The sequence below is a fragment of the Panthera pardus genome, unplaced genomic scaffold, assembly GCF_024362965.1.
Source record: "Panthera pardus isolate Hobbes unplaced genomic scaffold, ASM2436296v1 HiC_scaffold_6, whole genome shotgun sequence".
Taxonomy (NCBI): Eukaryota; Metazoa; Chordata; class Mammalia; order Carnivora; family Felidae; genus Panthera; species Panthera pardus.
Genome location: NW_026526991.1, coordinates 52,229,945 through 52,244,634, shown reverse-complemented (window position 1 = coordinate 52,244,634; position 14,690 = coordinate 52,229,945). Strand labels below are relative to the sequence as shown.

The 14,690-nt window shown below is 41.2% G+C and overlaps 1 protein-coding gene across 3 annotated transcripts in view; it reads left to right on the top strand.

The window, feature by feature from the left end:
* The window catches only part of SRGAP1 (SLIT-ROBO Rho GTPase activating protein 1), a 277,813-nt gene that overhangs the window by 221,056 nt on the left and 42,067 nt on the right, over positions 1-14,690 (top strand). For 2 of the 3 annotated variants that reach the window (XM_019454984.2, XM_019454986.2), the window contains exons 9-12: positions 100-297; positions 1,040-1,124; positions 8,217-8,244; positions 13,969-14,071. In XM_019454984.2, coding sequence (XP_019310529.1) covers positions 100-297; positions 1,040-1,124; positions 8,217-8,244; positions 13,969-14,071 — 414 coding nt within the window. Of the gene's footprint in view, positions 1-99; positions 298-1,039; positions 1,125-8,216; positions 8,245-13,968; positions 14,072-14,642; positions 14,677-14,690 lie in introns of all 3 variants that reach the window. The other variant, XM_019454985.2, reaches the window with a different exon arrangement.

Sequence of the window (14,690 nt, the reverse complement as noted above, 5' to 3'; positions counted from 1 at the left end):
GGACTTGTGTCCTCATCTCTGCCTGACAGAGTAGATTCTCACTGAGCGTGCGATTCACGAAACGATGTCGTAACATGCGAAATATGTTCCTGTTCCCAGGTTAAGAAAACAACTGAAGCCACCTTGCAGACCATACAAGATATGGTCACCATTGAGGACTATGATGTTTCTGAATGCTTCCAGCACAGTCGGTCCACAGAGTCTGTGAAGTCTACTGTCTCTGAGACCTACCTGAGTAAGCCCAGCATCGCCAAGAGAAGAGCAAACCAGCAGGAGACTGAGCAGTTCTACTTCATGGTGCGCCTGTTACTTCCCAAGCTACTCTTGGGGCTCAGATCTGGGGTCTCCAGACACAGCCTCTAGAGTTGACCAGATCACCTGGGATCCTTTATTAAAATATGGACCCTCGTCTGCCCTCAGAGTTCTGATTCTGTTGGTCTGAGATAGGATTTAGGAGTTAGTACTTTTCTTTTCTTTCTTTTTTTTTTTTTTAATGTTTTTATTTTACTTTTGAGAGAGAGATAGAGTGAGAGCAGGGGAGGGGCAGAGAGAGAGGGAGACACAGAATCTGAAGCAGGCTCCAGGCCCTGAGCTATCAGCACAGAGCCCAACGTGGGGCTCGAACTCACAAACTGTGAGATCATGGCCTCAGCCGAAGTCAGACACTCAGCTGACTGAGCCACCCAGGTGCTCCGGGAGTTAGCACTTTTTTAAAAGTTCCTTGGATAATTCTGAGAGGCCAACAGATTTAAAGAGGCCTGCTATAAAACTACTTTTAAATTTTAATGTATATGGTCACCAGGAGAGCTTGTTAAAATGCAGGGTTTGATTTTAGTAGGTCTGAGGAGGGAGGGCCCTGAGACTCCGCTCTCTGATGGGCCCCCACGTGATGGCTGGTGCTGCTGTTCTGTTCAGACTACACTCCAAGGAGCAAGGTTCTAGGATCTAGAAGATAAAAGGGCTGGATTATAGGTATCCTATGGGAAGTTCCTTGAGAACTATATATTTTTAAGTTAAAAATGAATCTTTCCTCTTGCAGAAACTCCGAGAGTATTTGGAAGGTAGTAATCTCATCACAAAACTTCAAGCCAAACATGACTTGTTGCAGAGGACCCTTGGAGAAGGTCAGTTATCTGAAACAGATGGGAAGGTGACATGGACCACGTACTGTGTCACGTATCTGCTCCATAAAGACTGTGAGCTGTGGATTTGTGTTTGAAGAAGCAGAGAACACTGTTTAGATTGGGCTTTTGCTGTATCTGTAAAAATCAAGTTCTCCCTGGAACTGTCTTCTTTATAAGCTTGGTGCTAACCTTGAGGAAGAGTAGGGAAGTCTAGCGAGGGCTGAAAAGCCAACACAGAGCTCCAGAGGAAGGATCGGCAGAGCGTGATGCTCCTAGCTGCCCCTGCACCCAGACACTTCTTCCTTACCCTCTGGGACTTCTCCACCCTTCCAGCTCCACCCCAGTTGTTTCAGTGGGCCAGTATTTGTTGTTACATCTCATGCCTTATTGTTCTCTAGAAACTGGTTAAACCAGTTTGGGAAACTTTTTTGTTTGTTTGTTTTTTTTCCTTCCCAGAGACATTGATGTTACTTGAGAAATAACCTAATGAAGTATACTGCTATGGCTAATAATGGCTAAGGAACAAAAACAGGCTAATATGGCTAAGGAACAAAAACAGCAATAGCTACCACTTCTATAGGGCTCTCTCTGTGCTAGGCATTGTTCTAAACTATGTATTGAACTGGGCTATTACTTTCCCCATTTTTACAGATGAGGAAACTGATGGGGAAAAAAGGGGATTCTAGGCAAAAGGGACAGTGTAAATGGTATTGTTTCCCTTTTCATCTTCTTGAAATTTAAAGGAAAAGATAAATATAGGCAAAGTCCCTTTTTTAAGTGCCTCATAGTCTGTAATTTTATCTTTTATTGACACTAGATCTTGTTACAAGTTATAAAAAGTGAGAGAATATGAATGGGAGTAGGAAATGAGGGGACTGAGTTGTGTAACTCAGACCAAAAAGAAGTTGCTGCTCTTTGACCTAAACTCTTGTCTCCTACCATTCTAGAACCTTCCTACCAACCAAGTTTTTTTCATCACCTTATCTCCTGGTTTCCTCCAGGGAATGACCACTTGGAGAAAGGTCATCATGACCTAAGTCTCCCATGTATGACAGTAAGGATGCCAGATTCTAAGATGAAAGGCTGATTGCACTTAGGGAAAAAAAATTCACATTTAAACTACTAGACACTGTCTTAAAAAAGAAAATCACCAAATACAGTATGTGAACTGTCATTAGATACTAAATCAAAAAAGCACAAGTTAACAAAAGGCATTTTAAGGACAGTTGGGGAAATTTAAGTATAGACTGTATATTAAATGACATTATTGAATTAATGTTAATTTTCTTAGATATGACAGCGGTGTTAAGATTATAAAGGAAGATTCTTATTCTTAAGAAATGCTTGCTAAGTATCATAACATTTGCAAGTTACTTTCAAATGATTCAGGAAAAAAAAAAAGAAGAAGAGAGAAGGAAATAAGGCCAGTGTGGCAAAATGGGAAATCTAAGTGAAGGGAATATGAATGTTCCCTGTACAAGGCTTTCGACTCTTCTATAATAGAGGCTTGAACTTTTTATAAAAAGCCTTTTTTCTTCTTTGAATCATGTCCTGAGTTGTTTTTTTTTTTTCCTTCAGAGTATCCTATAAGATCATTTTTTCCATCTGCCACAAAATGCCTGATATTTCAGTGATGCCCCCAAGGTCAGTTGCCAGTCCCGAAGCATCAATTATCGTTAAGTGTAGATGAACGCTTACAGGCACAGAGTCCTTCCCTACAGGACTTGGTACCACTTTAGAAATCGTGAGTTGGAGGGAATTAAGTAGTGGGTGAATTCATTCTTGGCACTTCATACGGACACATGTGTTAATTCACTTGGGATCACATTCCGAAACTTTTATGATACTCATTCTACATAGATTCCCCTATGTCTCCCGGAGAGAAAGCCCCAATGGTTCATATTATTTTACATGCCATTATTGGATAGGGCTATATTTTAACCAATTTGCTGAATCTACATGCCAGAGTCCGTCATTAGCTGCTGTAATGCGTAAAGCCGTTTTGTACCCTGTGAACTCGAAGCCAGGATTTCTTTATCTTGGAATTTCTCTCAATGGGTTCCGGTATCATAGTGACACTCATGTGTGGGTGTACCAGGCCGTCCCCAGATTGGATTGATTCAGGAACTGGATGGTTCTCCTCCAGTGGCATCAGACACACCAGCCTCTGCCCACTTGTCGAAGACCTTTATGCTCCCCGGCCCTACCCCACGTGCGGGCTTGGCAGCCTTCCACACCACTTGTTGGTCACTGCCTTGCCACGATGCTGGCAGCTTTGCCCAGAGAAAAGCTGGGCCTGGAGAATGTGCCCGCCTTTAGCTGGACCGTTGTGAGCCCCCTGACTCTCCCTGCAAGCCCCGTTCGAGTTAATAGGCTGATACCAAAGGAGACTGGGAGAGTTAATGGCGCCTGTCCCACAATGAGATAATCCAACGGTGAGCCCTTACGAAGGAATCCAAGTCTGGGTTTGGCTAAATAAGGTTAGTAGCACAGGATTCAATGGTGTGTTTGGGGACAGTACTGACTTTTTTATATAAAACTCACATCCCTGAATTATGCTAGACTCACTGCTGCAAAAACTGCCTTCATAGTAAAACAAATAGAGCCTAACCCAGGGATTTAGCAGTTGATCGTACACAGCTGAAACTGTAACTACAGACATGTGTTTGGCCTGTCTTACTGCTTGCTTTTGGCAGCCTACCAGCGGCCCAGTAAGTCCTTTGATTTACAACATTGCAAAACAACTAGACTGGGCTCTTAAAGGGGTACTGTCAAAATTGAGAATTCCAAATCTTTGAAAACTATTGAAATGACAGCAAACACATAATGAGTCGTTAAGACCAAAGTCATCACCTTCTTCAGCATCCTTCAGCAATACTATTATATCCTTTTGTGATGTCCTTTGTTTTTAAATCGGAGAAGTTAGGTCAATATAGTAAATGAGGTGTACATCCGCAAAACTGAGGCACTGAAATTGTTTCTTTTTCTTCTTATAATGAGCCTTCGTGTTCACACTGGCTTCTTTGTGTGCAACCTTGGAGTTAAGGGGGGGTGTAAGTATCAGTGCAGTTTTCCCTTAAACACAGAAAACTTGACTCTGGAAGCTGAGTTCCATGTTAGATTGTTTGTAGACCTGGGCATAAGGTGTCTTGATCAAGGAATTAAATGGGTTATCCTCATCCAGTCCATTTCCTGTCTTTGAGTAAGAGTACAAACATACTTTCAAACGAGAAGCTGATTGTGAATAATTACGTTTTTTTAGAAAAGCAATGTATTCTTTTAAAAAAAATTATTTTTTAACGTTTATTTATTTTTGAGACAGAGAGAGACAGAGCATGAACGGGGGAGGGTCAGAGGGAGGGAGACACAGAATCTGAAACAGACTCCAGGCTCTGAGCTGTCCGCACAGAGCCCGATGCGGGGCTCGAACTCACGGACCGCGAGATCATGACCTGAGCCGAAGTTGGCCGCCCACCCGACTGAGCCACCCAGGCGCCCCGAAAAGCAATGTATTCTTAAGAAAGAAAAAGGACTGAAAACTCCAGGAGTCCTCATCAGTCATTCATTAGGGACCCAATCCTGGGTGCCTCCATTCAGTTTGAGCTGTGCACATTTTAAATGTTTCATCCAGTTGGGGTTTTTTTTGTTTGTTTGTTTTTAATCTCAGATCGCCACCAAACAATATTTTGGTTTTCCATTTTGGTCTGTGATGATAAAATACACTTGAGTGTGAAAAATAATTCACTTCTTAATTCCCAAGTGAAATGGTCAGAATAGTCAACATAGGTGTTTCAGCAAGAACAAGATAATCCTGGGTCATGGGTCATTTTTTTTTTTCCCCTCCAAATGGCTTAGAGTGTGGGATGGGGTGGGGGTGGGGGAAGAAGTTGTCTGTTGTTTTTAATAATTAAATAGTCTTCCAAACAAAGTGATTGAAATCTAATCCTCAAACCACTGGAAGCTTTCACATTTCTCTGGGAAGCAGTTTCTTCTAAGCTTGTGTGTTATTGATCTATTAATGATGATACTGATTAAAAAATAAAACCTCATTCATCAGTTGAGTCACACTCAGTACTATTAGCTGAACAAAACAATGGAAGTGGTGGGCAGTTACAATATGAATGATAGTTTTTGTGAAGCTTGCTCTTGGTTCATTAATCGAAATGTGTCTTTTATAGGTTTTTAATTTTTTATATCATACTATTAACCATGGAAGGGTGGAGCAAAATGTTTTTAAGCCATTTAATATGTGATCTTTTTCTAAATCTAGAGAATATTTGGTTGGGATGTTTTAACAAAAGTAGCAAAATTTTTCAGTTATATAAAACATTTCATTTCTAAGGAATTATTAGTATTTTCATCACTGAATCACTTAAAAGTGATTAGCCTCTGTTATCCAGTTTAATTTTATAGATACTTTAAAATTTTAACTTAATATGTATTATATACTTCAGTAAATCTTTTTAGTGCTTTGTATATGACTTTAGCCCTGTGGGACAGAGCATAAGGCATAATCTCTACCTTTCTTTTAGGATCTTTCAAAGTATTTGCTAGGGAATAAAACTTACATTTTTATTTTATTATTTATTGTTATTATTTTAGAGAGCGCAAACACATGCACGTGGGAGAGAAGGGCAGAGGTGGAGAGAGAGAGAGGGAGTGAGAGAGAAAATCTAAGGGGCCCAACACAGGGCTTGATCCCACAACCCTGGGATCACAACCTGAGCAAAATCAAAAGTTCGACACTCAGCCAACTGAGCCACCCAGGCGTCCCAAGACTTGTATTTTTACAATATATTACTTGGGAGCTTAGGTCTAGATTTAAAACAAACCTGGACCCTCAGGTCAGACCCATCACATACTAGCAGTGTGACCCTGAACAAGTCACTTACCTACTGTGTGCTCAGTCTCTCCCATAAAATAAAAAGAGCCAGTACCTACTTCCTAAGGTTGTTGTTAAAATTGTGAGTTAGTGTATAGCAAGTGCTTAGAACAGTGTCTGATAAGTATTGGACATCATTGCTGTTTTTACTGTTGTTAGTAATACACTTTATGTCATACTTGTGTGATAATAAAGTATGCAACGTGACTACAGCACAGGCCAGCTAGTTTCTCTGCCTTCAGCCATTTGCTCATTATTTTTTTTAATGTTTATTTATTTTTTGTGAGAGAGAACACACAAGTGGGGCAGGGGCAGAGAGACAGAAGGAGACCCGGAATCCGAAGCAGGCTCTGGCTCCAAGCTGTCAGCACAGAGCCCACCGCAGGGCTCAAACCCATGAACTGTGAGATCATGACCTGAGCTGAAGTCGGACGCTTGACCGACGGAGCCACCACCCAGCTTAACCAAATGGTGCCCCCCACCCCCCACCGTTTGCTTATTCTACCGACTCATCCTGGGTGATCTCAGCTAGCTCCTGTGGCCCCACAACAACCTAGATTGTGGGGACTCTCAAATCTTCATCTCCAGCCCTGTCTTCTGTCTGTGCTTTAACCCTGTGCTAAAGGATAGCCAGTAAGACATCACGTGCCACACTCAGCTCACTGCCCTCCCCACTTTCTAGTAGACTGTCTCTCCCACTTAGGAGTAGCTACCAATTACTCTGGAGATCTCTGTCCACCTTCTCCTTTTTCTTGTCCCCCAAAGTAGCAAAAGGGAAGGGGCTTAGAGTTAAAAGATAGAGTTGAGTAGTGGGGAGAAAATCAGATTGTTCTCCTTTCCTCCCACCCTGACTCCAAGTCATGGCCCACAATTCTACTAGACCTACAGTGGCCTGAGTCTGCTTTGAGGAAGGTATTTTCAGATATTAACTGTTGCCCCCCATTTAGTAAATAGATATTAATCAAATACTTTGGTTTCTTTTTCCCCCATGTTTATTTCTGAGAGAGAAAGAGAGAGAACAAGCAGGGAGGGGCAGAGAGTTGGGTGGGGTGACAGAGGATCTGAAGCGGGCTCTCGCACTTACAGCAGAGACCCCTGTGTGAGACTTGAACTCACGAGCCATGAGATCATGACCTGAGCCAAGGTCAGACACTCAACTGACTGAGCCACCCAGGCGCCCCTCAAATACTTCGTCGCTTGTTCTTCAAAAGTAGATAATAGAGTAAAAGACTCTGTCGCCTCTGAGTGTTCATTCACCATTTCCAACAAGCCGGGTTTCTCTACAATTGTTATGTTGGCCTCGCCCCGCAAGTCTGAATCATTCTGTTATGATATGATGGGTGGGGCGTACCTGTGAGTGCCGCAACGTGACCTCTCTCTGTTAGCTCTAACTTCAGGCTGTTTCAAGACCATATCATCATTCAGCAAACAAACCGGTGGAATGGGTCACTCCTCCACACCCCTTCCACAGCTGCACCCCACATGTGAGAAAGAGCAGACAACAACCACAGACACATTCACACTTGGAGTTAGCATAGATTGTAGAAGCACGACAAAAATACAGATCCGATGTTTAAATCGAGTCAGGAAGCCAGAATATGGAAGAAGAACCTCATGTTTCACATGACAGGGAACTCTGTGAGATGCTATTAGTGTATAGGTTGTAGAATGTAGCATAATATAATATCTTTGTACTTAGTATCTGCAAATGTCATTTCTGATTATAAAAGGCAGCTTCTCACCTGACGGTGTAATATAGAAAGAACCCCAACTTAATATAAAGAAAATAGAGTTTTCCCAACCGTATGTGACCACCTTATTTTCCCCAGGTATCAATCACGACACAGGAAATAACTAACATTCGAATCTTGGGTGTGTTTTATTTGTGTATTTCATCGTTAAACTTACACTGAAGATCCAACAGCTATTTCATGTTTTCTAAATAACAAATAAATAAATACCCTTGCCTCAAATTGCCAAGTGAAACATATTTCTCCAATCGATAGGATTTATTAAATTTTAGGTATAGATTTTACAAAATACTGTATTGACTTTACTTGTCTATCATATGCTATCCTAATGCTTTCCACCATAAAATTTGTAATTATTATAAACTCAGCATCTTAAAATAAGGGACAAGTGATTCAAAAGATTACCAAATGCATTCCACTGATTCCATTCAATTTACTTATTTTAATTTTTTTCTGCAGGTCATAAAGCTGAATATATGACTACAAGGTAGGCAAATGTTTTATCATAACTCATTGTGTCTCACCTTTTTTTTTTCCTTTACAACAAGCAACCATTCCAGCACTGTGAGAATGAACATACTTTGCCAATGAACATGGAAGATCATTTTGACTCGACCAAACCTAGTAACATGACATGTTTGGGGTTCTCACAAAACCAAATTTGCTCTGGCCGATCGGAGGGTTTCCCAGTGTGATTGTAAGACTCCTTAAGAAAGACCTAAATCAGATGGGTTTGGTTTATTTAATCCAAAACACTTTAAGTTTCTGGAAATAGTCTGATTTGAGAATTCAATTAAGAAGCAACATTATGTACACATCTAGTGTGTTAGCAAATGAAAAGCATGATGAGTTACTTTTTGCTCCTACTTTTCCTTATGTCCTATAAAACTTAGAACTCTACTGAATACTCAGGATTTTAGCTTCTTACCCCTTTCACTTAAAAGATGAAAATTTAATACTATAGCTGTATTGCACATTTTTTTCTTTCTTTTTTTTTTTCCCCCTTTTTTTCATTCATGAGGGGATTTTGAAGCCACTGCTGAGAAAAGCCTTTTTGGAAGCAGATTCTGATCTGGGTTGGGGAAAATGTGCAACTTTTATTTTTCTGTGCCAGCATTTGTATAACAGCCAGAAATTATTCTAATTGGCGTATCTAGACTTTGTACTCTTGAAGCTGAGTTCTCTTTAAGGTGAGCAGAATTTAGAACACTGGGAGGGTGTGTGGGGGGGGGGCAGTAATTGGCAAGTTGATTTTCAAGGCTCTGTATGTTTCTACTGGGCAATTTATTCAAAAGGAAGCTTCTCTTCTTGGTGAACCAACTAGGAAGATACAGCTAGTGACTTGTCTGAACTTCACAAAAATACTGAGGTTTTTTTTCTTCCTTGCGTCAGTGACAGAGGAATGTTACTTCTGCAGTTTATGGAGCTTTTTTCATATATATTATCTCTTTGTACTATCAACTGTTTTACCTGTTGTCTCTGTGTCATAAGAAATTTAAGGCTCTTCAAAAAAAGATTTTTTAGGGGTGCCTGGATGGCTCAGTCCGTTAGGCCTCTGACTCTTGATTTCAGCTCAGGTCTTGATCTCACGGTTCTTGGGATCCAGCCCCACATTGGGATCTGTTCTGGCAGCATGGAGCCTGCTTGGGATTCTCTGTCTGTGTCTCTCTCTGTCTATAAATAAATAAATAAATGTATGTATGTATGTATGTAAGTAAGTAAGTAAGTAAATGTTTTTTTAATATAGTTTATTGTCAACTTGGTTTCCATACAACACCCAATGCTCATCCCAACAAGTGTCTTCCTCAGTGCCCATCACCTACTTTCCCTCTCTCCCACCTCCCATCAACCTTCAGTTCTCTGTATTTAAGAGTGTCTTATAGTTTGCCTTCCTCCCTCTGTAACTTTTTTCCCCCTTCCCCTCCCCGATGGTCTTCTGTTAAGTTTGTCAGGATCCACATATGAGTGAAAACATGGTGGTATCTGGCCTTCTCTGACTGACTTATTCCACTTAGGATAATACCCTCCAGTTCCATCCACATTGCAGCAAATGGCCAGATTTCATTCTTTCTCATTGCCAAGTAGTATTCCATTGTATACATAAACCATATCTTCTTTATCCATTCATCCATTGATGGACATGTAGGCTCTTTCCATAATTTGGTTATTGTTGAAAGTGCTGCTTATAAACATTGGGGTACAAGTGCCCCTATGCATCAGTACTCCTGTATCCCTTGGGTAAATTCCTAGCAGTGCTATTGCTGGGTCATAGGGTAGATCTATTTTTAATATTTTGAGGAACCTCCACACTGTTTTCCAAAGCAGCTGCACCAGTGTGCATTCCCGCCAACAATGCAAGAGGGTTTCCATTTCTCCACATCCTCGCCAGCGTCTATAGTTTCCTGGTTTGTTCATTTTAGCCAATCTGACCGGCGTGAGGTAGTATCTCAGTGTGACTTTGATTAATATTTCCCTGATGAGGAGTGACGTTGAGCATTGTTTCATGTGTCTGTTGGCCATCTGGATGTCTTTTTTGGAGAAGTGTCTATTCATGTCTTTTGCCCATTTCTTCAGTGGATTATTTGTTTTTTTTAGGTGTGGAGTTTGGTGACTTCTTTATAGATTTTAGGTACTAGCCCTTTATCCAATATGTCATTTGCAAATATCTTTTCCCATTCTATTGGTTGCCTTTTAGTTTTGTTGATTGTTTCCTTTGCAGTGCAGAAGCTTTTTATCTTCATGAGGTCCCAATAGTTCACTTTTGCTTTTAATTCCCTTGCCTTTGGAGATGTGTCGAGTAAGAAATTGCTGTGGCTGAGGTCACAGAGGTTGTTTCCTACTTTCTCCTCTAGTGTTTTGATGGTTTCCTGCCTCATATTCAGGACTTTCATCCATTTTGAGTTTATTTTTGTGAATGGTGTAAGAAAGTGGTCTAGTTTCATTCTTCTACACGTTGCTGTCCAGTTCTCCCAGCACCATTTGCTAAAGAGACAGTGTTTTTTCCAGTGGATACACTTTCCTGCTTTGTCAAAGATTAGTTGGCCATTCATTTGTGGGTCCAATTCTGGGTTCTCTATTCTATTCCATTGGTCTGTGTGTCTGTTTTTGTGCCAATACCATACTGTCTTGATGATTACAGCTTTGTAGAAGAGGCTAAAGTCTGGGATTGTGATGCCTCCTGCTTTGGTTTTCTTCTTCAATATTACTTTGGCTATTCGGGGCCTTTTGTGTTTATGGAGTTTTTTTCATATATATTATCTCTTTGTACTATCAACTCTTTTACCTGTTGTCTCTATGTTATAAGTAATGTAAGGCACTTCACAAAAAGATGTTTTAGGGGCACCTGGGTGGTTCAGTCGATTAAGCCTCTGACTGTAGATTTCAGCTCAGGTTTTGATCTCATGGTTCATGGGATCAAGCCGTGCATCAAGCTCTGTTCTGGCAGCATGGAGCCTGCTTGGAATTACCTCCCTCCCTCTTTCTCTCTCTCTCTCTCTCTGTAAATAAATAAATAAGCTTTTAAAAAACACTTAAAATTTTTTTTAAATGTGAAGAAATGCAAATGTATCAATTTGCATTGAGAACTGTCATTGCCAAACAGACTAGATACGTACATTAACCTCACTCGTGCTTTCTCTCATTCACGTGGGCATCCTCCATAGGAGGCCAGATTAAGGAAGCTGTGTGGCAGCCACCAAACCAGAACCGGTCAGATAATCCAAATGTTGAATGGCCTGGTCCTGATTCTCTTCACCTGATGTGTACATGGTGAAGCAGAGCCATCGTGTGCCGGCTTCCTGATGAGCCACGTTGCCACAGAAGTTACTTTGAGAAGCCCTCGGGCAGTTTGTTTTCATCTCCGGTTTCTCACAACAGTAGTGTCTTCACATTTGCCTCATAACTTAGAATCATCAAGAGAGGCCATCTTCAGGCCTGTGGGAGACAACTCAAAAGACAGGTCTTCATTTGCCCCAACCAGGAGCCACTCTTCGTGTCTCAGTCATGCAGGAATGACTGTCTAGCCCTACGAGGGGGCTTTGGTTCGAGCTACAAGATTTGCTTGTCCCATGAATCTGCGACCAAACAGAATGAGCCTGTGCTCTTACCCCTTCAGCGTCATCAGCTGCACCAGATATTACCAAATGTGCATCTCTGTTGGACCCTGTAGTAACCATTTTTTCCAGTTTCAGTAGTTGATGCTCTGATATCTCGGGGCCTTGCTCACCTTGGAGGAACTGCCACTCCCAAGGTTAGCCAATTCGTAGGAATAGTAAAGGTGGTGCTTGCACGTCTGCCTTTTGTATGCCGAGCCGACTCGTCCAGACCCGTAACCCCAACCGCATCCTTTACGGGGCTTTCACATTCAGGGTGACTCTTCTCCTTCCCTAGTGACAGCCAGGTGCCAGACAACTGTTCCCCAGAGCCCACCAAACTTATTCAAACTAGCCAGTCCTAACCCGTTTACCCTGCCTTGCCCATTCCTTCCCATGGAAACCTATACCATTGCACGTACTTCCTCTCACTCCCTCTGCCTCCTCACTGACTGCAGTGCTTCCCATGGACCCCACCCCACCCCATGTAGTAGCATGGCCCCCTCCTCTTGGGAAGTGTGGGAAACACACTATCTTTTCAGTAACAGTTAACCTCTGATCTGTTGGCCTCCCCACAACGGAATAAAAATAGTCTATATTTAAAACACTTGTAAAATAATGAAAAGAGTGGATGAAACCAGGCACATAAGGTTAAGCTCCTTGATGGGTAGTTGTTTTGGTTTTTATGCGTACGTGATGCTTTCCCCCACGAATGACACAATTCAGTGTGCAGATGAGATTTCAGAAGAGCCAACTGGGGCAGGACATGATGTGCTGCCTGATAGAAGTTTCCATATTTGTTTCTAGACGCTTGCAAAGACTCCTTGTAACCTGTCAAGCACATGGAGCTTCAGGTGCTGCTTACTGCACACCCCATCAGTCCTCTGAGCCCGCCTGCTAGTCGAGTCTTAGAATTTGGCTGTGGAAGGCTGTCAAATTTGCTCCCCTACCTCTCTCTTTTTTTTTATATATGAAATTTATTGTCAAATTGGTTTCCATACAACACCCAGTACTCATCCCTTTTTTTTTTTTTAAATGAAATATATACCCCTACCTCTCTTGATAGATTGGTGTAATGTCTTACAAATCTAGTCAGGCTTCCTCATATTCTTAGGATTTTGTTTCTAAACTGGCCTTTCTGAACTTTAATGAACCAAAAAGGTAATTCTTCCCAGACAGTTGGCAGCATAATGAAGGACTTGACCTGATTTTCAAGTGTGATGTACACCCTCATATAAGCCTTCCAATTAGGGAGTTAAAATAGGAAGGTCTGAAGAAAATTCTTGGGACTATTTTTCCCTGTATTCCATTCAGGACAGCTGAAGAAGCTGAGTCAGGCACTTCTGGCTCTCTTTGCTCTTAAGGAAGAGGAACAGAAGAAGTTCCCCGTCTGCACTACAGGGCAAGATGAGGCAGGGTCTAAATATAGCATGCAGAACACTGCATGTGTATGTTAGAGACCCTAACTTAGCCACCAAGGCAAACAGACTGGAGATGGAGAGAGTCCAGAACAGAATAAGGGGTGCATCCTAATGCTCTACAAATATTTAAGTGATGAGACAGTTTGTTATAAAGAACTAATAATTCATATGAGCCTCTATCTACTGCCCTGAAAGAGCATTGAAACCAAACTCATTTTTTCACTTGTGACTCCGTTGATAGTTAACTTTTGCATAAACTAAAACCCCATTAATATCTGAGGAATATTGAAAAGATGCGATATTTTAGTTGTAACTAAAAATAATTATATTTACTTTCTCATACTGGGATTTGTCAAGAGCCCTAATTTTTATGACTCATTGTGTCTTCTGTGTGACCCGTAAGCAAGTGGAGTTTGTAACACTTGGCCAGATAGCTCACAATTCCATTTTTAAACAATCTAGCAAACAAATATCAAATACAGCATATAAGAAAAGAGTACTCTGTATGAATAGTTTGTATGGCTTTTGATCACATAAGTAAAAGTAAGTAAATGGGAAATGGGAAGAACTGTTTTCCCCATGGGTGGGGGTGGGGAGGGAACACAAGAATTCCTGTTTTGTAATTTTGATGTCACCTGTGGGGGTTTCATTCATTGTTTGATTTCTGCCATGCTCAGTAATTATATTCCCTTCCCTTAGGCCTCCAAATGTTCCCCCTAAGCCCCAGAAACACAGGAAGTCCAGACCCCGCTCACAGTATAATGCTAAGTTGTTTAATGGGGATTTGGAAACATTCGTCAAGGTACTGGCACCAGCCATTTGGGTGGCTGATCTCCACGCTTCTTGCCTATAATGGTCTCAGCCTCTCGTAAGAAGAGGCAGGTCATTATGTCCAAGTCTGTCCTGGGGCTCTTTGCTTTCCCAGAAAATCAATATAATATTTCCTGAAGTCAGAGAGGAAAGAATATTTGGTTTGAGTGCCCTCAGAAGAGGAAATAAATGTGGGTAGCATTATGCTGGCAAAAGAGAAAGCCCTCTTTATATTTAAAAAAAAAAAAAAAAAGCCATAATTTGTGCAAAAAGGAAAAGAGCTACCTGATAAAATATTTTGGTCTTGTGTGTTTTTTAATTAATTTATTTAAATTCAACTTAGTTAACAGTGTAAAATATTTACTCGCACAAATTAGATGGCACAAAATATATTTTTAAAGTACATTGTTAGGGTAGCTCTGAACAGCAAGAGTCTTGATTTCCCATGACTTGAGGAATTCATTATATTGGATAAATTGTAAGACCCTGTGGTCTATATCTTGTATCTCTGCTGTGTTTACTCTGTCTTCTTTTTCATCCTGTATTTCTGATAATGCTTCTAGCCGAGGACGAAGGAACTCGCACACGAGACATCAGGTATAGTGCAAAGG